The following is a 24,937-nucleotide window of genomic DNA, read 5'->3' on the forward strand; positions in this document are numbered from 1 at the left end:
GCACGTGGCAAAGAGAGGTCTTTCCATTGTTCTGCAGGGTGATGTAGCACCTCAACACCTGCTCCATGTGCAACTGAACTGAGGAGTGGGGTGCAATGTCCAGGAGACTTCCCTGCTCCAGGCACCTTCTTCCCAGCTTGACTTCCCTTCTCTCCCCTCACTCCATGATCTCCCTCACCCATATTACCAGGACTCAGGATCAACCACTGAAATCGATGGGTGACAGCTCTGGGAGAGACAAAAGAAAACTTTTCTTCAATGAGCTTATGGAATTCATTGCCACAAGGTGTGCTGATGGCCACTAGCTTGAAAGGCTTTGAAAGGGGTCCAGCCCAGTTTCCGATTAAGGAGCTGAACAACCTGCACACAGAGTGGGGGAGAGGCAGGCCCCCACCCTCTCCAAACCTCATGCTAAAGGAAAAGAGGGTGTAGGGATCGAGAGCTGTTCCCCCCCCCCACCCTGTGCTCTTAAACAGGCTATTCCTAGTGCATTAAATGAGAGGAAGGGCCAAATTCAATCCCTTTTCCTCCAACACCCACCCCCCACAATTCCTCCAACACCCGCCCCCCCTTTTTGCAACGTGGGGGGGGGGATGTGAGAGTCCAATCAGGTCTCATACCTGCTTGCATTCCTAGTGCAAAGACGCCATAAGGCATGTGTGGGGGGTTGGGAGACAGCCTGTGGGGGCAGCTTCTCCTGCTGCAGCCACTTCCTGCCCCCCCACACCTGTCCTCAGCTCTGTCACATTCTCAGCCTGTGCAACCTTCAGCCTTTAAATATAGCTATATAGAGATAGATCTGGATATATATTACCACTATTCATATAGATATTTCTGTAAAATATAGTTCCGTCTTTTCCTCATTAATCTCTTCCTCTTTCCTAACCCCACCTCTCTTCACCCAGCCCCCCAAGTGCTCCCCAGTTCGGGAGGGCAGTATTACTGTCACCCCCCCTCCAAAGTATTGAATAGGATCCAATCCCACCCCTGGTCCCCTTTCCCCTTCTGTCCCCTCTTCCACCCACCCCCGTTCTCCCCCCTCCGCTCAGCCCCTAGACCAGGCGCCACTGCAGAATGCTGGTATCTGTCCCGCCAGTGGAGAGCAGCAAACTGTCGTCGTGGAGGAAGGCAATATTGGTGACGTGGCTGCTGTGTCCGCTGTACGTGTGGCTGGGGGCCTGCATGGGGTGGGAGAAGAGAAGGACGCTTGGAGACCAGTCCCAAGGAGAGCAGGACTTGCGGCCCCCCAAACAGGCACACAAGAGCCCACCTCTCTCTCTCTCTCCCTTCCAGCCTGGGTGCCAGATTTCCACATTCTGGGGCTCTTGTGTCTCCATGTTTATAGCACCCACTGACCCAAGGCATTAGACTGTTCTGCTCCACCACCACCCCACCCCCCAGCACCAGGCAGGAATGGCAGAGTCCAGGCATGCTTGAACTGGGGAAGGGTGGACAGCTGGTGGACTGCAGGCTGCCCTCACACCCCCAAAGGCCTGGGAGCCCCAGTCCATCCTGACTTGCCCAACGCACTTTGGCCAAGTGCTTTGCTCAGGAGCAAAAGAACTGCATGCTTTCCTCTGGCACAAGGTGGGCAAATCTGACTCAAGAATATGCTCAGGAACCAGCTTACAGCCTGTCTCTTCCTTCACCCTTCCAGGGATGGGGACATGCCCTGCATCCCTTCCAGACCTGAGAGGGGGGTCAGAAGCAGTGTGAGCCACCGGGGAAAAGGTGCAGGGGCAACTAGAGGGGAAAAGGACAACCAGAAGAGAACATTGGCCAGCAGCCTCCATCTGGCCCAGGTCAGGCTCAAGGCGGAGGGAGGGAGAGAAACGGGGAGAGTGCAAGTCTCACCCGCGGCTGGCAGCAGGGGTAGGAGAACAAGTGCACTTTGCCAAAGTCATCGGCAGAGGCCAGGAGCTTCCCGTCATGAGAGCGGCACACGGCATTGATATCGGTGCCATCCGCACCCTCTGGCCAGATTCCTGCCAGGGCAGAGGGAAGACAGCAGAAGTTGAGCAGCCAGAAAAAGCCACGACCCATAAACTGGTTGAATCTCTCCCCCCCCCCCCCATTTTGCATCAAAACAAGGCCCAAAACACCAAGAAAATATTTGCTGCAAGTTTGGGTCCCTGCTGGTGATGCCAACACACAAAGAGGGAAAGGGGGGGTTGACCCCATCAGCCACACCTGCTTGTGGGTACAGTGGGAATCTCATACTGCCAGAGCAACAGTGTTCAGAATAAACACCCCACCCTCCCTCACAAGCTCCAGACCCCTCCAGCTCTCATTTCTGCCTTTCCAGACGCTCCCAGGCAAGCAGCTGGCTCTTCCTTGCCTTGTGCCGCCCTCTTCTGGTGAAGACCTGTACTGCATGCCCTTCTCTCCAGCAGGGAGAACCCTGAAGCCAAGCTCCCCCCCCCCCCGCTCACTGCCTTGCACTGTCCCAGCCAGGCTCCACTCACCAAAAACCCCAAATCCCAACACACACGTGGCCGTCGCCCAGTCCATGTTGCGAACAGCCTCAGCGCTGGTTATTTGCTTGCAGGTGGAGGGATCCCCTAGTGGGAAGGAGAAGAAGCACAGAACGTGTATTTATCATGGTGCAGAGATGTGGGCTTCAGGTGGCAGAGCAGGTTTGGGCATGTGTGTAAGTAAAAACAGGACTGAAGATCATTATCCAAGACTGAGAAAACAAGATGTTTCAAGGGAGGCTGTCTAATAAGAAGGACCTCAGGCATCTTGTCTTCCCAACCCCTCTCCCAAAACAGCTGCTGGCTGAAAGGGTACCAGCAAACCCCCTCCTCTCAAACTCAGAGACTTCTACTCACAGTATAGAATTTCATAATCTCCAGAGTTGGTGACCAAACAGCTGCTGTCGAAAGCCCAGTCCAGATGTGTGATGAAACTGGAGTGACCCTGTGGCAAGAGGAAGGGTGGGGAGAACAGTCCTTTATAAAGCTGTCTGCAAGGGGAGTTCTACCTGTTGCATTCATGCACGCAGTGCTTCTCACTGTCTCTGGGCTTTTGCCCCCTAAAAGGAAAGGCACACAGGAGCTCAAGTTCACCAGGAAACCCCAGAAATCTTCCTGCTAAAATGAGGCAGTGGCAATTCTTTTGGTGCCAAGACAAAGGCACTCTGTGCAGGATCAGAGACACTTGTTCTTTCACCTTTTTTAGGACCACACCAAATTAAGCCTCCAAAATTAATTTGTGGATGGGCAGAGAAGGGCCACAGCTGACTGAGGAAGGCGTGAAAAATTCCCCAACCTTCAGAGGATAAGTCTTTTCTTAAAAAATGAAGACATAAAGTCCCCACACTCCAGGGCCTTTCCCGCAGGGGAGGTACAGGATGTATTGGCAACCTTCAGTCTCGAAAGACTATGGTATCGCGCTCTGAAAGGTGGTTCTGGCACAGCGTCTAGTGTGGCTGAAAAGGCCAATCCGGGAGTGACAATCCCTTCCACACCGGGAGCAAGTGCAGTCTGTCCCTGGTCTGTCTCCCTGGCTATGGGCCTTCCTTCTTTGCCTCTTAGCCTCAGACTGTTGGCCAAGTGTCTCTTCAAACTGGGAAAGGCCATGCTGCACAGCCTGCCTCCAAGCGGGCCGCTCAGAGGCCAGGGTTTCCCACTTGTTGAGGTCCATCCCTAAGGCCTTCAGATCCCTCTTGCAGATGTCCTTGTATCGCAGCTGTGGTCTACCTGTAGGGCGCTTTCCTTGCACGAGTTCTCCATAGAGGAGATCCTTTGGGATCCGGCCATCATCCATTCTCACGACATGACCAGGATGGAACCACCATGTATTGCACAGCAGCTCCCCCTGCTGGCCACTGGCTGTGTTACAAGGGCTACAACAACTTCACTCTCACTTGGCCAGCATAGCAGAACAGCAGGTGCAAATGCCTCAAACAGGTGCTGCCCCCCCACAGCCCCCCAGAAGAGGGACCCTCAGAAATGCTCTTGGGGGGAATGGAAGGTCTCCACTCACCGAGCACCTGCCAATGCGCCCATACTTCCTGCCACCCTCGGAGACCAGGTAGATGTAGACAAAATTATCATGGGAGCCCAAGGCCAGATACTTGCCATCTGCAAAGAAACAGGAGTGGGTCAGGGATGGAGGAGGGAGCCTTTTCAGGGAAAATGGGCTCTTAGAGGGAAATGCCCAAAAGCCCTGGCCAGCCCTTGTCATTGTACAAAACTCTCTTTAGCTATCAGCACACTTTGGCCCGTGTGGGCAGTGGAATGCTCTGTCAGCCAGGAATGGAGGAACACCACAAGCCATCCTGTTTTATGGCATCTGAGATCTCACTTGCCCTCTCCAGATCAAAAGCAGCTTCTTGCACCCCATGAAAGTTGCAACCCAAGAACAACAGGCTACAAACAGTGCTGAAAACACAATGGTTTGCTCCCTTCAGCCCATTCCACAGCTCCTCCCCTCTGCCCTACCTGGGGAGAAACTGACAACAGAGATTGGCTCTCCCCCATCAGTGTGGATGGTCACCAGGTCTCGGGTCTCCGTGTCCAGCACCAGCCACCTGGTTGAAAGAGAGGAAGAAAAATGTCATGGGAAGCCAGAGTGACCCCTGGGACTGTGGATGTGCAGGCTGGATAGAGATGCCCCGAACACCATACCCCAGATGAGTGGCTGACCCAATTCCATCATCTGGAGACCTAGTCCTGGTTTATGGGGTGGAGGGTTGGCTCTCCAGCAAAAAAGTGAAGGTGGGAGGCAGATGAGAGGATATAATGCTGCAGCTTTCTAAATCTCATCTCAGTTGGGGTACATGATCTGGGCATGTCAAGGAATGATTCTAATGTACCTGTTTGCCTGTAACTGCTAGTTATACCTTTGCTGAACTCCTCACCTGGGAATGTGAAAATGCCTCTTGCAAGTCTGCCTGCTATTTTCACAACGCTTTTATCATTTTTCCCCAATAAACCACCTTCTGCTGCCAGCTGATTTCAGTCAGAGCTTGTCCCCTGGACCACTGGCTACTTGCAACCTTAGAAGCTCTCAGGAACAAGGAAGGAGGCTTCCAAAGACAGCCTGTCTCCCCAGTTGGCTTTTGTCTTCATGGAGGAAGCACAAAGGACCTGTTTTGGCCCTGGGATATTGGCAGATCTGGGAGAAGGAGAAAGGCACCAGCCTGAGGGCTTCCCTGCCCTGATCACCACAGCTACCCACCCCAGGAAGCTACCCGGTTTTGCCCTGCGGGTGGGTAGAAATCCTGCTCTCCCTATACCTGACATGGGCCCTCTAGAGCAGCAGTGTGCAAACTTTTTGGCAGGAGGTCCACATCATCCCTCTGACACTGTGTCGGGACCGGGGGGGGGGGGAAGAATTAATTTATATTTCAAATTTGATTGAATTTACATAATTTATATAAATGAATATATTAGAGATGGAACTTATATGAATGAATGAATGAATTCAAACCAGTTTATAAACACTTTCTAACATGAGGGGGATTGTCAAACCAGTTTGTAAGCACTTTCAGTGGGGGGCGATGTTCAAAGCTGTTCACAAGCACTTTCACACACAGAGAGAGGGGGAGCCAAGACTAATGCACCCCCCTCCCCATGGTTCCACCTGCAGTTCCATTACCTGCCAGTCACTGTGCCCACCACCAGAACTGAGCCGCTGGGATGGAAGCCAGCTGAGCGGGCAGCATCCTAGATGAGAGTGGGGGGGAGAGAGAAAACAGCCCAGAGATTTGTGAAGTCAAGCAGGCTGCTACCAAGTGGCATGGGCCCCACAGAACACCTGGCCCCGCCCCCCACCGATGCCCTGCCCCACTGAGAAGCCCCCTGCTCACCTCAATGCCCTTGCTCCACATGGGCTGGTGGGTGGCCACACTCCACAGGTGCACCTGCTTGTCTTGCCCGCAGGTCAAGAACTGGTCCAAGGTAGGGTGGGTGGCCAGACCCCAAAGCTCCTCAGTGTGCCCCTGGTCAGAATGGAAAGAGTTTGGTCACAGGGAAGCGTTGGGCCTTCCCCCCTCCCCCACTGGTTGTGGCAGCATCACTGAGTCCCAGCTGTCCAGTCCTTGACAACACAGGCCCTGACTGGAGATGCCGGGTGGAGAGCCGTTACCTGTACCAGCAGAGAGAAACCTGCAGTCAGGGATCCGTGGAGCACCGAGTTCCGGGTGGTGCCCACAAAAAGCGAGTCGCCCTTCCCTTCAGCCACGGTGCGCACAGGTCCAAAGCCCTCGGGCACCTGCAGGGGAGACCCAAAGAAGGCGATCAGGGAGATCTGGACCAGAGCGGTGGAGGGCTCCTGCCACACCAGCATCTACAACAGGGTCTAAAACTGCATTTCACGTGTGAAGCGCCACAGACCTCCTTGTGCCTCAGGATAAAGTGGCTCCTCCTCTTAGAAGACTGGTGCGCAGGCCACATGGAAGCACTGAACCAGTTTGGGACCACAGGAAGAAACCCTGGGTCCCGATTCTGGGAACTAGTGGCACTTGGGGCAAACTATGGTTTCTGTGACAGAGGAGGTAATTCAGGGGCTCAGGGTCCCGGCAGGGAGTGGGCAGGCTCCCTGCTGGTGCATCCTGGTGTCGCATTTGAGCTGAGTCTACAAGTTCACGCCTGGACGAAGTTCAAAAGACTGCCATATCACCAGTACTGCAGACACGCCGTTGATTCCAGGCAGGTTTCCTCTGAAGTGCAGGCTACCCAGTCCAGTGGGGCTTCCCTCAGTACTAAGGACATGCGGGACTGGGATTCTGGACTAGTAACAGGCCTGGCTGAATGGGTGCGTTTTGCGTTCAGAGAGACAAGTACAGTGTGAGAAGGTGACACCAGAAGTGGCCCCGGCACTCCTCCCCAGCGCGGTGCCCTTAAGTTCAGAGACTGTTCCTTACCAGTGACTAGAGGGTGGGATTATCACCTGGAGATGCCATCACTGCCACTGGGAACCTCCCATGGACACTGACTGAGAGCCAGGATGTGGGGACTGGAGGGGACTCCTTGGTCTGAGCAAGCTGGGAAGTTCTTCCTTCCATTCTCCACTCAGGACTCTGATCAGAGCCAATACATTCCATCCCCCAAGATATGCGCACCCTTACCCCTCCCCCGAATGCAGGAGTCTCAACCAGTAAAGGAGGGGCTGCTGCCTAGAAGGCCCCCCTGCCCCCCCCGTACCTCATTCTCCTGCAACTTCTGGTAATCTCGTCCCCACAGCACGACTCTCCTGTCCCGGCCCCCTCCGGTGACGATGGTCCCATTCCGCAGCACGCACAGGCCAAAGATGCCACCTTCGTGGGCACCTGGCACTGCATGGCAAATCCGGTTGCCTCCTGCAAGGCAGAGGCTACTGTCAGTAGATGCCCAGTGAGGGCACCAGAACAAGGCCATCCGGCAACTGTCTCATTCTGACACATGGCTCTGCAAGGGCAGAAGGGCCGGTGCATTGAGCAACAGAGATCTGGCATCTCAGCCCAAACCCAGGTACCCTCCTGCCTCAGACAAATCTGCCATTTTGCTCAGCCTCTGCCCAATTAGTCTTCCTGCCACCCCTTCCAAACCTGACCTTTTCCCCAAATGTAGAGGTTCCCCCCGGAATCGCCAGTCACGGTGTCTCCGTTCTCAGTGAAAGCCACACACAGCATGTACTTGGGCTTCTCGTGTTTCTGTGGAGAAATACGGGGCAGGGATCAGAGAGGACGAGCCGAGATGAACCTCCAAGCAGCAGGAGAAATCTCCACCACAAACGGGCACATGGGCTAGAAGAGTGGGAGACCTTTCCCTTGGCCATCAGGCTGTCAGCACAAGGAAAATAGTGAGGATAACTTACGAACTGACATGTCAACTTCAGGTGTACAGAAATGTGTTCAAGTTGTGCAAACAAACACAACACAAACAAATCTGACCTGAAGAATCCCAAGTGAAGCATCAGAGGAAACTTCAGCCCCCAGTCGGATATGAACATAAGAAGAGCCCCACTGGATCAGGCCATAGGCCCATCTAGTCCAGCCCCCTGTATCTCACAGTGGCCCACCACATGCCTCAGGGAACACACAAGACAACAAGAGACCTGCATCCTGGTGCCCTCCCTGCATCTGGCATTCTGGCATAGCCTGAGGGCTCATCTGAGCCACAAACTCCTATTTTGCAGGCAAGGTGGTCTGAGGAAGGGAAAGAGAAGCAACCAGCATCAAGCCAGCCATGGCAGAGATGTGGGGTTTTGCCTCGCTGGGCCTCAGAAGTCCTGGCCCATTTCCTGCCAATCACCCAGAGATTTCCCAAGAGATCTCCGTCTGCCTTCTGCTCGTCCCTCACAGGAGGGCATGATGTGGTTCTGGAAGGTCATAAATATTTGTGAGCAAAATGTTTAGGGGCAACCATTCACCATAAATTGCTGCACTGAAATATTAGCCAGAGATCGTACACTTCAGGACAGCTTGCACTGCTTTTGATATGGTCACCAAAAATGCTGAGCTTATTATTTGAATGCATTGTGGCGCGTAAACACTTTAGGTATTTTTTTTATAAGATTTTTTTTTATAAGCACCCCTGTCCTGAAACCAGCTCAGAGAACTCTCTCCCATACCATCCAGAGCCAACCCCTTTAGCAAACAGAGCAAAACTTGTTCTCCCAGGTTGGGCTGTGTCTTGGGGCTGGGTTCAGGTTGAGGGGGAGGGGGGGAAGTGCCCCCTTTCCACCGAGCACATAAAGATGAGAAAGGAATCACCACCCAGCTGGAGAAGACTGTGTCTGTCCTTCTGTGATATCTTGGCTGACCCAGCTGGGCCAGAAAATGGGTCTCTGTGTCTAAGCGTCTACATGCAGAATCACTGTGGTCATGAAATGCTCAAAATTATTGGTACATGCTCAGGGGCGCTTCACACAGTTGCAAAATGCTTTTCCATGTTAGTCTTGCGCCAATGTTGGGAACTAACTACTCCATTGGAGGATGAGGAAGGGAGAACAGGAAGCTCACTGCCTGGTCCCGGGCAGCTCACTGTGGTGGATTTGAATCTGTGAGCCTAGGGCCTGACACCTTGCTGGATTTAACCCCATAACTCGGAAAGGGAAAGGACCTACCTGACACTGCTGGATCCGACTCATGGAAAGCACTCCTGGGCAAGCTGCACTGCAATTTATTTATTACGGTATTTATATGCAGCCTTCCTCAAAGACTCATAGACTTGAGTCAGAAGAACTTAAGAAGAGCCCTGCCAGATCAGGCCAAAGGGAGTCCATCTAGTCCAGTTTCCTGTATCTCACAGTGGCCCACCAGATGCCTCAGTGAGCAAACAAGACAACAAGACCCCTGAATCCTGTGGCTACTCCCTGGGCCCTGCCTTCAGGCAGAGTCATGTGGACTCCAGGAGCTTTACACAGTCAGGCTGGCCATAAACCCCGAACAGACTGCACAGCTGCTGAGCACAACATCGCAAGGGAAAATGAACCTGCCCCCTCAGCTCCATCCCCTCCCACCTCCAGGGGGCATCCCACACTTACCTCAAAAATGCCCTGCCTCTTGCTGAGGGTGCCTCCTTCCAGGGTCCAGAAGTGGATGTGGGACTTCCCGCAGGTGATGAGCAGTGCTGGCTCTGTGGGGTGGAACGTGGCCGCCAACACAGACTCGTTGGAGCACTGTGGGGCAGGGAGAGAAAGTGCTGGACTCTGGGAGTGGCAGCAGCCTGCACATGACAGAGGAAGGGAGGTGGGGCGCAGCGGATCCTGGACAGGACTGGGGCGGCCAGCCAAGTACCTTAACATCCGCCAACTTCTGCTCCTTCTGCCAGTCCCAGACAGACAGCACGTGGTCGTTGGAGTCGTCCACGGCACAGAGGAGGCCACCTCCATTCTGGGGAGGGAAGAAGGGCCCCAGTGTAAGTAGGCCAGCGTGTGCAGCTCTTGCCTACCGCACAAGCATGGAATTCTCTGGATTTGTCACCAAAGGTATCATTGCAACACACTTCCAGAGTCCCTTTACAAGTGCCCACCCACTCCCCAAAAAGCTAGAGCAGAAGCTCCTTGGTTTAATTTTGAAGATTCAGTGCAAAGTTCTAGTTCAAGTGACCAAGAAAATGCCTATTTTCTGCACTTTTCTACCGTAAAAACAGGCTGGCTCTTCTCCCACCCAAAGAGGAAAAGGCTACCTGAAGCTCAGCTGTTGAGCGTCAAAATTAGGTCTGAGAGGCGAACTGAGTCCTCCAGCATCTCCCAAACAATCAGGCCTTTGTCTGAGAGCAGAAGGGGAGTTGGTATGCAGAGGGGAGGGGCAGGGTCCTGCTTACAGACTTGGAGAATCCCACGCAGCTCACGGCTCGGTCAAAAGGGCCGGGCCCAAGGACGTGAAGGGTGTTCAGGCTGACAGAGTCCCAGACCCGCACGTGGGGGGGCAACGGCTGCAGGAAGACACAGGACGCGGCGTCAAGACAGGCCCAGAGAAGGGCTCCTGCACTCAGTGCATGGCCAGCCTGTGGAACCTGCTGCCACTGGATGCAGCACTGGCCAGAAGTCTACAGTACATGGCTTTTCAAAAGAAATGCAACACAAAACAACAGAATAGAGAACAGCCATGGAAACATCACAGTCATGGAATGTATGCACGCTTTGCACACCCCCCATTCATAGGCAGTTTCTCTGTGAACAGCAGATGCTGAGGAAGGAGAGCAGAATCTACAAAGTGGCACATTCATAGCCAGAAGCACTTTGCTGTCCCCCACTGGAAACAGATGCTGGCTGGACACCATTCCGCTGGGCACCTTCCCAAAGACTGCTTCAGCATGAAGGAGATGCTTCCTTGGTGACTCTCCTTATTCCCACCTTCCCATCTTATACACCTGGTGCTTTGGGGGGGGGATTTCCACCCCCAGCCCTTCCACAGCCTGGCCCACTCACCTTGCCATCTTTCGAAGTCCCAGCCACCTGTCCAGTTGCTATGGTTACCATGTCAGGGTGCACAGCCAAGCTAAGGGAGACAGAAAGGACCCTGGTCACTCACAGGCTGCAGAGCGTCCCCAAGGAGCCCGACACTCACCCCTTAGGGCTGCTACGTCACCTCCAAATGCACAGGCATCATGTTTAATTTGCAAAATGGCATTGCAAGCTTTGCCAGCGAAATTATGGCTCCCACTTTACAGCTGGGCACCGGAGACTGAGGGGGCCAACAAGGCCCTGCCAGGGACACGGCTGAGCCCAAGTCTGAGCTGCTGGACCCATTCAGACAACTCCAGAGTCTCTAGGAGAGAATGACTTGGGCCCAGCAAACCAGGGGCACTTGCACCCCTGCAACCTCAGGGCCTGCCAAGGTCCGCAGAGAAGACTCAGCTCTGAACATCACCTGTTCAGGGTACTGGACCAACGGGACCCCCTGGTGCCTCATGCCTGCTCCTTGGCACCCCCCCTCCCCCAGCCTTCCTCCCCCTCCTTCTGGATGGCTCATCTACAGTTTCTTTGCTTGCAGTCCAGGTTGCAAGCTGGAGTTTTCGCTCTGGTTCTGCTCCAACATATTCTTTAATTTCAGGGCTTTGTGTTCTGTTTTGAGTTTGCAGCCCATCCGTTGGGGCAGAGATTTCTGGAACGGCGAATGATTAAATGTTGTTGTTGTATTTATGTCAACTGAGACAGCAGCAGCAGAAGCAAAGGAGGTCCTCCAGGGACAGACCTTCTCTGTGAAGGCTGACTCTCCAATTAGGAAACCAAATCAGGAAAGCCAAGTCTCCCTGGGCATCAAGGGATGGGATGCAGGAGTGCCTGTTCTGCAGAACTTTCCTCCCTGCAGGAAAGTCACCCGGGCACTCTGGGTGTGCCAGAGGGGGAAGTCACAAGATCACTTGCCATGCACACTTCCCCTGTGCCAGTGGTTCGTCAAACCTTTCAGCACTGGGACTCACTTTTTAAAATGATACTCTGTCGGGACCCACCTCGTTTTACAAGACTTTAAAAAGGTGATCTAGAAAGGAATACCGGTAACATATTTATTTACAAGTAATTATTGATTTGCAGAAAAAGGGGGGGGGAAACCTCAATCAATTTCTCTTAATGAGGTAGCCCTAATGAATAGCTTCAAGGCTTGAGGGGCTTAGTTAAGTGGCCAGCTTTCACCTGCCCCCACTGCCTGTCACTGATGGAACTGGGGGGGGGAAACACACCAGAAAAAGGTGCTCAAACATTTATTGCCTTCTATTTACAGAAACTTGCAAACTGCAGGAGCTAAGCTCTTCACAGGGCAGTTAGTGGCTATTTGGTTTCTGAACAGCCTCAAGGTTGGAGGCAATTAGTTCTCTGATCTTTCCACAACCCGTGTTTTCACTGGAGGCTCTGCAGGACCCACCAGAAATGGGGTCCCAACCCACAGTTTGAGAAAGGTTGCCCTATGTGAAGCTTTGGGTGGCAGCCTCCCTTGGCACATCCCATGGCTGCTATTCAAGCTGCCACCACCCCTATTGTGGGTGGTGTGTGGAAGCCCCCCTTTCCCACCCACCGAAGGGAAGGACAAGACCATCGCAACACATTTCCTACCACTTGATGTCATCGGTGTGGCCCAGATAGTGGCGCTGGCGCTGCTCCTCCACATTGTACAACACTGCCACGGCAGCCACGAAGTACACAATCTCCCCCGTGGGCAGCAGGAAGAGATTGGCTCGGCAGTCGCGGCCTCGATACCCGTAGCTGGAGTGGGTGCCAGAGGGTCAAGGGAAAAAAGAGGAGCTTGGTGGGAGGGGGTTCTGGCTACAGCACATCCCCTCCCCCCATCCTCCACCTGGGGGGAGCACTTAGGGCAGGATACACCCAGTCCAGCTTCAGCTTCTTGTGGGGAAGGTCCAGCTTGGCGTCCAGGCTGTAGGTGGCAACAACAGCATCAGGGACAAACATGGGGACTGGGCGACCCCGCAGAAACATTTTCACATGGCCATCCTCTGCAGGCAAGTCGGGGAGAAGATGAGAGAGGGCAAAGAAGCAGACCACAATCAAGCCTCTTGCCCCCTTGTGACCCAGAAAGGTCTGTAGTCCAGTTACTCAGCCCTTGCCTGCTCCCCAACTCCCAGGGCTTACACCCTCCCCTTCTATCCACCACTGCTTCTCCGATCCCAACATGAGGCCTGCAAATAGTCACTTGTCTAAGGTAAGCAAGAATCTGCTCCAGAAGAAGCCCTCTGCAAAGATGGTTTTCTACACAGGGCCTGTCCACGACTGGCGAGCTCCTCTTTGATGCTCTTTTGCCAGCTATGTTTAAAATATGGCCGGGTTAAAAGGGCACATTCGGCCCTTCAAGGACCTCTGCCCAAATTCCAGCAGCCTGGCAGCCAATATACACCTGCCCACTTTGCCGCGTGCCCCGTTTCCATCTGTGGCCTGATTTACTGAAGTTCATTTCCCCCTCCTCTTCCACGGTGTAAAATAAAAAGGGGGTGGCCCCACTCACCAGCACTGAAGGTGGCTTCCTTGGGTTTGCTGTGGGGGGAAGGAGAAAGAACTTAGGGGGGGGAGCCCAAGAAAGTCTAACTAGTCATGCTCATGTCCCCAATACCTTTTCTGTCCTAGCAGCTGCCTGTGCAGACTTCAGGCCCTCTTCCAACTTCACTGTCTCCCCACCCCAGCCAAGCCCCTCCTTGCCCCCAGCAGCTCTCTTGAGTGTCTACAGCTGCTCGCCAGGCAGACAAAATGCTTGGGACCTTCCTGTGACATGAAAGCTGTCCAGCCAGCAGCAGGAGGGGTGATGCACACAGGCCATTCTTGGACCTGGTGGTGGAGGCAGAAGGAGCTGCACAAGCATTGCCAAGGATATGAGGGGACCTGGTGAGTGGTGCTTGTGGGTTTGTGAATGTGGGGGGGGGGGTGTCTGCTGAAAGCCAGAGGTCACTCACCAAGCAAATGCCCAGGCCCCCCAAGCAAGGCGGAGGGTGAATCACTTTGCCACCGAGCTGCATCAGACCCCCTGGCATTTCCAGACAGTGCCATCTTGGCCTGCTCTGCGCTCTCAGGAATGGGGTGGGATGAAATGGGGCTCCAAAGGGACGACAAGGGCGGGTGGAAGGGTCTGTTCGGCTCAGCACCGCTGCCACCGACAAAGGGACGGTCCGGGAATGCCCGAGACATCCACACCGAGAGCAAGAGGTGCCTGGGCAGAGCTGTGCTGCCCGCAGGTCCTCCCCGAGCTCAGTGCCGTGTCCACAAAGGAACACGCCGCCTTCCACCCTGCGGCTTATGGGGGGAGTGGCAAGGGCTGCAAGCCACACTCTGGGCCTCTCCCGACGCCCCCTCCTGCCCAGGGGGCACTGGGGGGACTGGCGGACCCGGGCAGACCAGGAGGACCGCTGCTCAGCACGCAGGGAGTCCAGCCCGGGTTCAAGCCCCTTCCCCGGCTCTCCCTCCGGCAGGCACTCCGCAGCGGGGCGAGTTCCACGTCCTGCGGGGATGCCCGACAGCCAGCAACCCTCAGCAGCGGGGGGGGGGGGTGAACTCGCGGGCACGGGCGGGGCCCATCTGCGGAGCCTTTTATCTTCCCCGGGCGGCCCCGCCCTGTTTGTGCAGCGCTCCTTCTCCCTCCTGGCCCGGCCTTGCATCAGCCGAGTCCCCCGTGCCCCGCTCGCCCACGCCCAGGCGTCGAGGCCCCTGGAGGGCTGCCGCCCAGCTGGGGTGCCCAGGACGCCGAGTCCGAGGGTCGCCTCCAAGACGAGGCCCTGGGAGGGCCGTCGCTCGGGAGTCAAGCCCAGCGCAGTGCCAGGGCCCTCTTCTTGGCCGCTCCGGCGGCAGCCCCTTGTCCCTGCCTGGGCTTTGCCCCCCAGCCCCTTCAGGCTGCACGTGGGAGCCCCGCGCCCCTGCTCCCCCTCCAGGGGCTGCGGCCTCGCCTCTGCTCCTGCACCCCAAGCCCTCCAGAGCTGCCCCGCTTGCCGCCCCCAGACTGCTCCCCGCTGCCCCACAGCGGCTTTCCCACTTTCGCGCGGCGGGCGCCCTTCCGCCCGTGGAGAAGGAGGCTCCAGAGCGCCCCCCGGCCTTCTCCCTCCAGCCGACCCCGCTCTGCTTGGCCCTGCCCGGAGGCATTCTGCCGGGGCGCTGGACCCGCCTCGGGCTGCGTGCTGTTCGAGAGGAGCCCCCCTGGGGCTGGGGCTTGCTTCTAACGGACCGGGGTGCTGGTGACGCTCTGCACATGTTCAGAGGCGCTCTCCTCCAGGCTTGCAGATCCTGCACTGGGAGGGACGGCCCTCCCTCCCCCCTACCTGGGGCTGCTGCTCCCCGAAGCCTTCTTCATGGCGGAGGTGTCCGACGGGCTCCCGAGGAAGGAGGCGGCTGCGGGCGGGCGCGCCCTCCAGTAACTGGAGGCGGGCGGGCGGGCGGGCGGCGCTGCCTGCCCCCTGCGCAGCGGGACACTTGCCAGCGCCGCCTCGGAACTGGCGCTTCTCCTCCTCCCCGGGCAGGGCCGCCCCTTAACCCTCCGCGCGCCGCAGGCAGCCGGGCCGGGGCGCGCACCGCACGCGCTGGGAAGAAACCCGAGGATTTTCCCACGGCCGCTCCCCGCGGGGCTCAGAGCGCCAGGCCAGCCGCGGGGCTGCTCCCGGCAAGGCACTGCGGGGAAGCCCGAGACGCGTGATGGGCGCGCACGTGTGGATCGCGCCCGGGAAGGGAACGATCCTTCTGCGACGGCGGGCCGAAAGTTGCGCGCCTGGAGGCGGAAGAGGCGCCCGGTGGTGCCCTGAGTCAGGCTTCCTTCGCTCCGGCTCCGCCCTCGGCTTTGAAAACGGATCTCCCAGCTCTGTGCCAGCCAGAAGTTCGCTTCCGGCTTCCGAAGTAACTCCGCTTGCTGTTTGTTTTGGGTGATGGAGGGCAACTTTCCCAGAGCTGCATCCAGGCCAGAACGCCTTGCAAGACCTGAGCTGCTGAAGCAAGTCTCCCGATGAACAAGACGGCTGCTTGACACATCCAGGTCACATCAACTGTGCTGGACCTGAGCTGCCAGAGCTGCAGCTCATTTTCCAGCGCGTGGAGCTGTAGATGCCTGGCCAGTTTTCTCTGACTGCATGTGAATGGGGACGGTGGTTCAATACTGATACACAAGGGAGGGGGCCTAGTTTGTGGAGGCCTGGCAGGAACCTGTGGGGAGGGATGGTCACATACCCTTCACGTCTCCCGCTGCAGGAGCTGCTGGAGGATGTGGTGCGACTTCTCTGATCCTTGAAACACTCGCGCTTGAGTGAGGCTGGGCGTTCCGGTGAGGGGCAGCTGCGCCCGCTGCAGGAAAGAGAGCCTCAGCAATACAGCTAGACAAGGGCGTACGGGGGTGGGGTGGGTCAGAAAGGAAGGGCAAACTAGCCAAGAAAGAGGGCAAGGCAAAAAGAAAAAAACAGCAAGAAGCGCAAGTGAGCAAGGGGAGTGAGCTTGCTGGATGGAAAGCCAAGCACTCTGTAAAGACAGCTCCTCTGCAAGATGACTTTAAAAAACGCAAAACCTCCAGTGCCAGATTTGCAAGACCTGAGGTGCTAAGTCCAAAGAAGATCTCACTGCAAGACCAGAGATGCTAGATCTAAAGAAAAGTTCATTGCAGCCCCTACACAAAGACAGGTACTAGCAGAAAGAGAATGACTGCAAGAGCTTATTTGGCTGTTTACAGCAAAGCTTCACTGGATGGGTTTCTGGCCTTCCTGACCTTTGAAAATATGGGACACAAGAGCTTTCCTATCCATCTTTTCTCACGTTTGTGGAGCCTGGTGGGTTGCCAAATGGCCCCCTTGATACCTTGTGGACACGTGCACCTGAGCACTCGCCCATGACCATGCCCCTGGAGGGAGCAGACGGGCACCAAGCCCTGGCCCACGGCCGAATCTTTTGCACATTAGTCCCCAACAGTTCCAGCTGCATCATTCCATGCAGAATGTGCCACAAGCAGGGGACAAGTTCACAGGGGTAGAACACACCAAGCCCTAGTCAGCTGACTTAAGCGACTGAGCCAAACCACACACACCGCATATTGAAGTTGCCAGATTCTGGTTAACTTGAGACTGACCATGGTGGGGAAGAATTTCCTTGACTCAAACAGCATTTTCAGTCGGATTCTGAGCCACGATAAAAGGCTCCCATGAAAACTCGTCAAAGGAAAACTGAAATCCGAGCAAGGCTGCACCAGCCAACACCCCACCTTCAGGAAGGCCCCCACCTGTGCCAAGACATCAACAACTCCCCTTCTCCCCCCCCCCATCGTTTCACAGGCAGTCTGTTCCAAGAATGTTTGGATACCCACCACCCGCAGCCAACTGCCAGAGGGCCTGTTGCTCAGTCGCTGGCACATCTCCATGGAGTGCTGGGAAAGGCTCTCTCTACCTGAACCCCTTGAGAACTACTGCCTGTCAATGTGGGCAGGACTGAGCTGGGAGGACGAAGTCTTGACTCAGCAGAAGCAGCTTTCTAGGTAGCAATCTAGAGAGAGCAGGATGAGAGCAAGCAGCAGAGCGGCAGTGCAGAAAGGGGGTGCCACAGTTCCAGGAGAGACAAGCACACACACACACACACACATTGTCTGACCCACACAACTACCCTGCATGCATTTGGCCGCTGCTCTCTCACCCTCCCCTGTGACGTTGCATTTGGTGCAAATCATCTCTCAGAACTGCCATGCCAAAGAAAGTGTCTGTGTGCGCGTGTGGGGGGAGGGGGGATGATTAATTAGCCTGGCATATCCCCTGCTGTAGGATGTTGTGATGGCCACCTTCTTCCTGACAAGTGAAAACCGCTAAACAACAGGCAGAGATTTCCCTCTAGCTGCATTATCAGGCATCACCAGGCTGAAAAGCACAGGGCTCTGACAAGTGTGTGTGCCTGCATGTGTGGGGGGGGGGGAGATGGCACCCCTTAAGCAAAGCTTTTTAACAGCTAAGGGCCCAATCCTATCCAGTTTTCCAGTGCTGGTGCTGGTGTGTCAGTGGGGTGTGCGCTACATCTTGTGGTGGAGGGGCAGTCATTGGTGGCTTCTCAAGGTATGAGAACATGTATTTCCTTACTACAGGGCTGCATTGTAGCTACACCGGAGCTGGAAAGTTGGATAGGATTGGGCCCTAAATTAGAAAAAAAACAGGTCTGCTTGTTATAATCCAGTCAGGGCCAGCTTTGGACCAAGCCAATTGGACCAAATGCTCCCAAATGGGGCTCCCGCGCTAGGGTAAAATAAAAAATAGAATCAATATATTTACTAAATCATTCACAGTCACTAAAACAAGTTTTTTTTGTAACTATTTACTTTTCAAAGGTAAACAAAATCTACACATTTTATTTGCTTACATGTATGCAATTTCATATTAAAATGCACTTAGATCCATTTGATCAATTAGCTCACATGGACTTTTTAAGCCATTTTTGCCTTGCCCACAGGTGCACACATTTGGTCCCTGTTGTGTACATGCAACATGGGGCAGAAATGGCTTAAATGCAGATTCTGATTGCTTTCCATTCTACCACAGAGATCTAAAGTCTATCATAAATGTTATTTCTGTCTCTAGGATTCTACAGACCTTGGCTGTGAATGTGGAGCCCTGCAAAAAGTGTTTCTAATTGGGCCCTGCAGCTCCTTAGTATTAGTATTGGCAACCTTCAGTCTCGAAAGACTATGGTATCGCGCTCTGAAAGGTGGTTCTGGCACAGCGTCTAGTGTGGCTGAAAAGGCCAATCCGGGAGTGACAATCCCTTCCACACCGGGAGCAAGTGCAGCCTGTCCCTGGTCTGTCTCCCTGGCTATGGGCCTTCCTTCTTTGCCTCTTAGCCTCAGACTGTTGGCAAAGTGTCTCTTCAAACTGGGAAAGGCCATGCTGCACAGCCTGCCTCCAAGCAGGCCGCTCAGAGGCCAGGGTTTCCCACTTGTTGAGGTCCATCCCTAAGGCCTTCAGATCCCTCTTGCAGATGTCCTTGTATCGCAGCTGTGGTCTACCTGTAGGGCGCTTTCCTTGCACGAGTTCTCCATAGAGGAGATCCTTTGGGATCCGGCCATCATCCATTCTCACGACATGACCAAGCCAAGCTCCTACATAAGAACATAAGAACAGCCCCACTGGATCAGGCCATAGGCCCATCTAGTCCAGCTTGCTGTATCTCACAGCGGCCCACCAAATGCCCCAGGGAGCACACCAGATAACAAGAGAACTCCTAAAGCCGGCCCAGCTTTGTGTTTAAAGACAGGCTACTTCGCTGTGCCTAGTTACTGGAGAGAGAGAACAGGGGAGAGCTGTCGCCCTCCTGCCTGAACTGGGCACCTCCAGAGGCATCACTCTGGCTGGCCACTGCTGGGAACCAGTGAAATTCTCCAATCTCAGCCGGCTCCTCCAAGAGTGGCAAATAATTGCACCAAATTCTTAAGAACAGTTTGTGGTGCTTTGCCACTGTGCATCTGCATGCTATTCTTCATTCATTCTTAATAATTATAAATTCAGATTTTTTTTTTCCCCTCATGCAAACACGTTACAGGAACAGCTATTGATTGGCTCCTCCCAAGCCAAAGGAAAATACTGTACACAAGTTTAAAAAACTGGTATTGAATAAATGGGTTTCTAAGTTAATGTTTGTCCACAGATTGGTTGTGTTTATCCCAGAGCGCCAAGATCCAATCTGCAGAGACAGAGAGAGAGCAAGGGAGGGGCACGGTCGTGCATCAAGCATTTTCTGGAAGCTTTTTCAGTTTTGAAAAGAAGCCAGACTGGATTGTGGAAAAGTTTCTTCTTAATGTGTGGCTTCTGTGGCTGTTGAGCTTGAGTGCACCACCAGTCGGCCCCCTACTGAGTTCAATGGGACCCACTCCCTATGGGATCACAGCACTATTCCAGTTTCACCCAGCCTCTCCTGGGCTGTGAAAAATCTCTTTGAAATTGAAAAGGGGACTGGATTTTCCCAGCCCATCCTAATGGAAAAGTTTTAGAGCTGAAACATGTTTGTTTGCGGGGGAGGGAGGGAGGGAAGGAAGATCTCCAGCAGATTCTCCTTGAATTTGCCTGCACAGGCTCCCAATTGATCTTCCCTTAAGTATTTTCCGAATGTACAAAGCAACATTTTTAGTGGCAGTTTTTTGGTATTGCCTTTGTGTCTTTCTAAACTTTTTTTCCTAGATGGTAAACCCCTTCAGACTTCCCTAAAGATACGCCCAGGATGTGGTTGTGACTGCTCAGACAGCCATAAGGAGTGCAGCCAGGCTGGTTCATGTTTCCAGGTTAGGACATAAGTCCCAGCTGTGTTCAGTGGAGCTGAACTTCTCCAGAGAGTGTGCCCAGGGTTACTTTGGGGTTACTTTGGGGGAGGAAGGGAAGGGGGTCCCTGAAAATCCAACTTCTGAAAATCTCAGGATTTGGGATTTCCAACTGAAAGCTGGAAACTTCGCCAAAGTTTGTGCCTGTCCAAATTCCCCACAATTCAGCCCCTGCCTTTCTGACCCCAACTGGCTTCAAATTGAATTTTTAAAAAACAAATGAAACATTCATTTAGAACATAGCAGCCCGTATCAAACATGTCAGAGAGATGTCCACACACACCCATCCCATTGCTTTCAATTTGGATTAGATGATGGTGATAATGACTGACTGATTGAAGGAATGAACGACTGAGTGAGTGAATGGATGGATGGATGCAGAGATGTCTCAGGAGCCAGGAACAGGAGATCCTCTCCCCAGCCAGGCTCCCCGAGCACACAGTTCACCTTTTCCCAGGAAGCAGCTCCCTCTTGGGTGAGGACGGTGAGGTGGAGTAGCCTCTTCTGTGTGGGATGATCCCATTGCTCAGGCTGGGCCTGGAGGGCAGCCCCCTCAGCAGCTGGTAGACTGCAAGGGAGACAAGACAGGTAGTGTTTAGGATTTCTGGACTGCTCCTCCCCACCTTCCCATGGTTCCTTCTTAGTGGGTACAACCCTAGTGTTTTTCTGATGCCTGTCCCCTATTTTGCCTCGGAGGAGATGTTCTGATGCTTTCCAACAGGGGTTCTTAGCCTTTTTTATGATTACAGACCAACAACTGATTGCCCAATATACTCCCAGACTCCCTTCGCCAGACAGTTGAAACCATCACCATCGCCAATCCTATTAGGTATCAGCATGACTTAAAAAAACGTGTCAATAGATTGCTTTTACTTTACATATGGAGAGCTGCAAACAGAGCACCTCAAGCCATATTGAGCATAGTAAGAGTCAATCGAACAACAAATCTTTTTAAATGATTGAAGGTCCAATCCTATCCAACTTTCCAGCACCGGTACAGCGGCAATACAGCCCCCAAGTAAAGGAACACATGTTCCTATACCTTGAGGAGAGCTTAGTGACTGCCTCTCTACCACAGGATGCAGCGCACACCCCACTGGTACAATTGTAGCAGTGCTGGAAAATTGGATAGAATTGGGCCCTCAGATGGTGTCCACTCAGCAGAGACACCCACAGCCCATGTGCGACTGCTCTTCCCTTCCCTGCCATCATCTCTTCATGTTTCAGGTGTAGCTGTTCGAGAATCAATACAACCAGACCAACTGCAAGATGAAGTATTCTTAAGTTATGGTGGTGGTGGTGGTTTCAAAAGAAACTGTTCTGGTTCTTTAGTAAACATGCCTTGCTTCAGAGGATAGCACAGAAGAGATTTACTGCAGAGTCACTGAGCGCAGGTAAACCACAGCAAGTGGGTAAAAGACCCTTCACTTCTCTGTAAGGGCGTAGAGTTGCAGACTGTAGTGAGAACAGCGGAACTCTATAGGAGGGGGTCCCACAAGTACACAAGGCAGTGCGGTGTAGTGGTTAGAGATTTGGACTAGGCGTGGGGAGACCTGATTCGATTCTTCCCAGCCAGAGAGCTCTTTGTTTCGAACTATCACACTTCACAGGACTCCTGTGAAAGATAGAGTGGGTTGGGATGGTGCAGGGAACCCTGAAGCTAAGCCTCACGCTTAAGGGGCATGCTGAGGAAGGAAGGGAGTCCTCAGCACATAGTCTGATTTTGACAGCTTTCCAGGCAGTCATTCTTGTAAACTTTTCAAAAGTGTATTTGGAGGGAAGGTTGCAATTAATTAATTGACTTTTAAACATATTGTATCTCCTGTCTTTCCAGTGCCTGAAAGACTAACAACCTGGTTTCAGCAAACACTTTTATGGAACTTCATCAGATGTATGAGGTGTGTGTATGTGTGACTACAGAAGAATTTGTATTTTTAAAAACAGCAGAGTAAGGGCCCAATCCTATCCAATTTTCCAGCACTGGTGTAGCCACAATGCCACCCCAAGGTAAGGGAACAAATGTTCCCATACCTTAAGGAGGCCTCTGTGACTGCCTCCCCACCACAGGATGCAGTGCATGCCCTACTGACACTGGAAAACTGGATAGGATTGGGTCCTAAATTAGCAAATGGAAATGAAACAAGGTTGAGCTGTAACAAGTTTAAAAAGATGCATGATAAGCACAAAGAGCACAATTACTTATTAATTAAATTCATGATTAAGATAAGATCATTTACTTTAAAGGCTGTAAGCCTGAGAACATAGGAATATAAGAACATAAGAACAGCCCGACTGGATCAGGCCATAGGCCCATCTAGTCTAGCTTCCTGTATCTCACAGCGGCCCACCAAATGCCCCAGGGAGCACACCAGATAACAAGAAACCTCATCCTGGTGCCCTCCCTTGCATCTGGCCTTCTGACATAGCCCATTTCTAAAATCAGGAGGTGGCACATACACATCATGGCTTGTACTCCGTAATGGATTTTTCCTCCAGAAACTTGTCTAATCCCCTTTTAAAGGCATCCAGGCCGGATGCCACCACCACATCCTGCGGCAAGGAGTTCCACAGACCAACAACACGCTGAGTAAAGAAATATTTTCTTTTGTCTGTTCTAACTCTCCCAACCCTCAATTTGAGTGGATGTCCCCTGGTTCTGTGGTTATGTGACAGTGTAAAGAGCATCTCTCTATCCACTCTGTCCATCGCTTTCATCGACACTTTCATCGACCTGTCCACCACCACCCCAAGATCTCTCTCCTGATCTGTCACAGACAGCTCAGAACCCATCAGCCTATATGTGAAGTTTAGATTTTTTGCCCCAATGTGCACGACTTTAAACTCACTGACATTGAAGCGCATCTGCCATTTTGCTGCCCATTTTGCCAGCGGAGGAGCATCACTGCTCCCTATGATCTGGCACAGAGGCGTCTGTTTTGCCAAGAGCGTATTTTTGGAATACGCTCTTTTCTGGAATATTCTTGCAGAATACATCTGCAAGAGGGATCTGAAGGCCTTAGGAATGGACCTCAACAAGTGGGAAACCCTGGCCTCTGAGCGGCCCGCTTGGAGGCAGGCTGTGCAGCATGGCCTTTCCCAGTTTGAAGAGACACTTGGCCAACAGTCTGAGGCAAAGAGGCAAAGAAGGAAGGCCCATAGCCAGGGAGACAGACCAGGGACAGACTGCTGGTGTGGAAGGGATTGTCACTCCCGGATTGGCCTTTATATATATATATATATATATATATATATATATATATATATATATATATATATATATATATATATATATATATATATATATTTGGAAACAACAAGCGACGCTCGGAGAGCTTGGGCAGACGTACAAGGAGAAAGGAACAAATCTTCCCCCACAACAAGTTTCCTAGTTATACAAGCCATCCATCAAAGTGATGACTGAATTTGAAGCCCTGAAGGTTCAATGGCATGTGATGTACCAGGACAAAAGCAAGCACACCGGCATGTGGGGAGGAGCTTTTCAGGGGTGCAGGTGCTGTGGGTGGGAAGTTGCAGGGTTGCAATCAGGGCTTTGTGTATATCTGAATTCTGCTGACCGAGGACTCCTCTGAAGCAGAGGACTCACACTGAGACAGACCAGAATGAGTCCCACTAGCCGCAGAGGCCAAAGTCTGCAGGGGCACATGGTGTCCTCCCCCCATACCTTTGCCAGGCCCTCTCTTCTGCAAGCTGAATCCATTTTCCTCACAGGTGCTCAGACGCCGGAGGACATCAGCCAGTGCAGCCTTCAGCACCTGGATCTCGTCTTCTTGCAACTGCAGGCGCTGCTCCAGGTAGGAGATGCGATCGTCCACCTCCATCCCACTCGTGCCTGACAAGTTATCATCTGGAAAAGAAGAGGTAGTCAGGGGAAGAAGGTCAAAAAGGGGTGAGCCAGCTATCCCAAGGCAGTTGCTCAGACAGCTGGGTCTCATGATTGCCCCCACAATCCCGCAAAGTCAGTTGGGCTAAGAAGCAAGAGAGAGTCAGGGCCCAGTCCTGTCCAGTTTTCCAGGGCTGGTGTAGCCATGCCAATGGGGCATGTGCTGCGGAGGCAGTCACAGAGGCCTCCTCATGTTAGGGAATGTTTGTTCCCTTACCTCTGGGCTACATTGCTGCTGCACCGGTGCTGGAAAGTTGGATAGGATTGGGCCCTCATTCACCTGAGGTTACTCACTAAATGCATTTTACGGACACTGCCCACTAGTGCCAAAGGGAGACACTGCCTCCTGATTTCTGCAATGTTAATGTTTTCATTGTATGTGAACATAAGAACATAAGAACAGCCCCACTGGATCCTGATCAATAGGCCCATCTAGTCCAGCTTCCTGTATCTCACGGCAGCCCATCAAATGCCCCAGGGAGCACACAAGACAGCAAGAGACCTGTATCTTGACGCCCTCCCTTGCATCTGGCATTCTGACATAGCCCATTTCTAAAATCAGGAGGTTGCACATACACATTAACTGATCTGATAGGAGGATTACCCATGTATTCAATAAGGCTTACAATCTTATTCGGACCTGACTATTTGATATAGAGAAACAGGATTTGCAAGCTGCAGCCTGTAGGTCTTGTTCACCTCTATATATTGGTCTTTCATGGCCCTCTGATTTGGGTTCAAGCTCGTTCATGTGTTCACCTCAGATTTGTAGACCGTTTACACTGGGTAGGTTTAATATCTTACCTACAAATGTACTAACAGCAAGATTTAATAGACCATTGGAAGGTCCCCAG

The 24,937-nt window shown here is 53.2% G+C and overlaps 1 protein-coding gene across 1 annotated transcript; it reads right to left on the reverse strand.

Moving 5' to 3' along the window:
* Positions 1 to 1,039: 1,039 nt before the first annotated feature.
* On the reverse strand, positions 1,040 to 24,691 carry EML2 (EMAP like 2). Its single transcript, XM_066638149.1, has 22 exons — positions 24,688 to 24,691; positions 23,814 to 24,047; positions 20,630 to 20,750; positions 16,081 to 16,194; positions 13,391 to 13,419; positions 12,755 to 12,884; positions 12,487 to 12,636; positions 10,864 to 10,933; positions 10,257 to 10,367; positions 9,728 to 9,823; positions 9,475 to 9,609; positions 7,540 to 7,639; positions 7,152 to 7,306; positions 6,094 to 6,219; positions 5,816 to 5,947; positions 5,605 to 5,672; positions 4,446 to 4,534; positions 3,988 to 4,085; positions 2,832 to 2,919; positions 2,466 to 2,561; positions 1,855 to 1,985; positions 1,040 to 1,178 (listed from the first exon to the last, which is right to left on the reverse strand). The coding sequence occupies exons 1-22, from the start codon at positions 24,689 to 24,691 to the stop codon at positions 1,053 to 1,055; spliced, it is 2,403 nt and encodes an 800-aa protein (XP_066494246.1). The 3' UTR covers positions 1,040 to 1,052.
* Positions 24,692 to 24,937: the final 246 nt, after the last annotated feature.

This window comes from Tiliqua scincoides, chromosome 10 (genome assembly GCF_035046505.1).
Source record: "Tiliqua scincoides isolate rTilSci1 chromosome 10, rTilSci1.hap2, whole genome shotgun sequence".
Lineage (NCBI taxonomy): Eukaryota > Metazoa > Chordata > Lepidosauria > Squamata > Scincidae > Tiliqua > Tiliqua scincoides.

Coding starts and splice junctions, on each gene's coding strand:
- EML2 (XM_066638149.1), bottom strand. Junction 9,824..10,256: donor GCGTGGGATTCTCCAAGTCT/GTAAGCAGGACC, acceptor TTCCCTCCCCAG/AATGGAGGTGGCCTCCTCTG. Junction 7,640..9,474: donor AGAGGCAGGGCATTTTTGAG/GTAAGTGTGGGA, acceptor ATTTCTCCACAG/AAACACGAGAAGCCCAAGTA.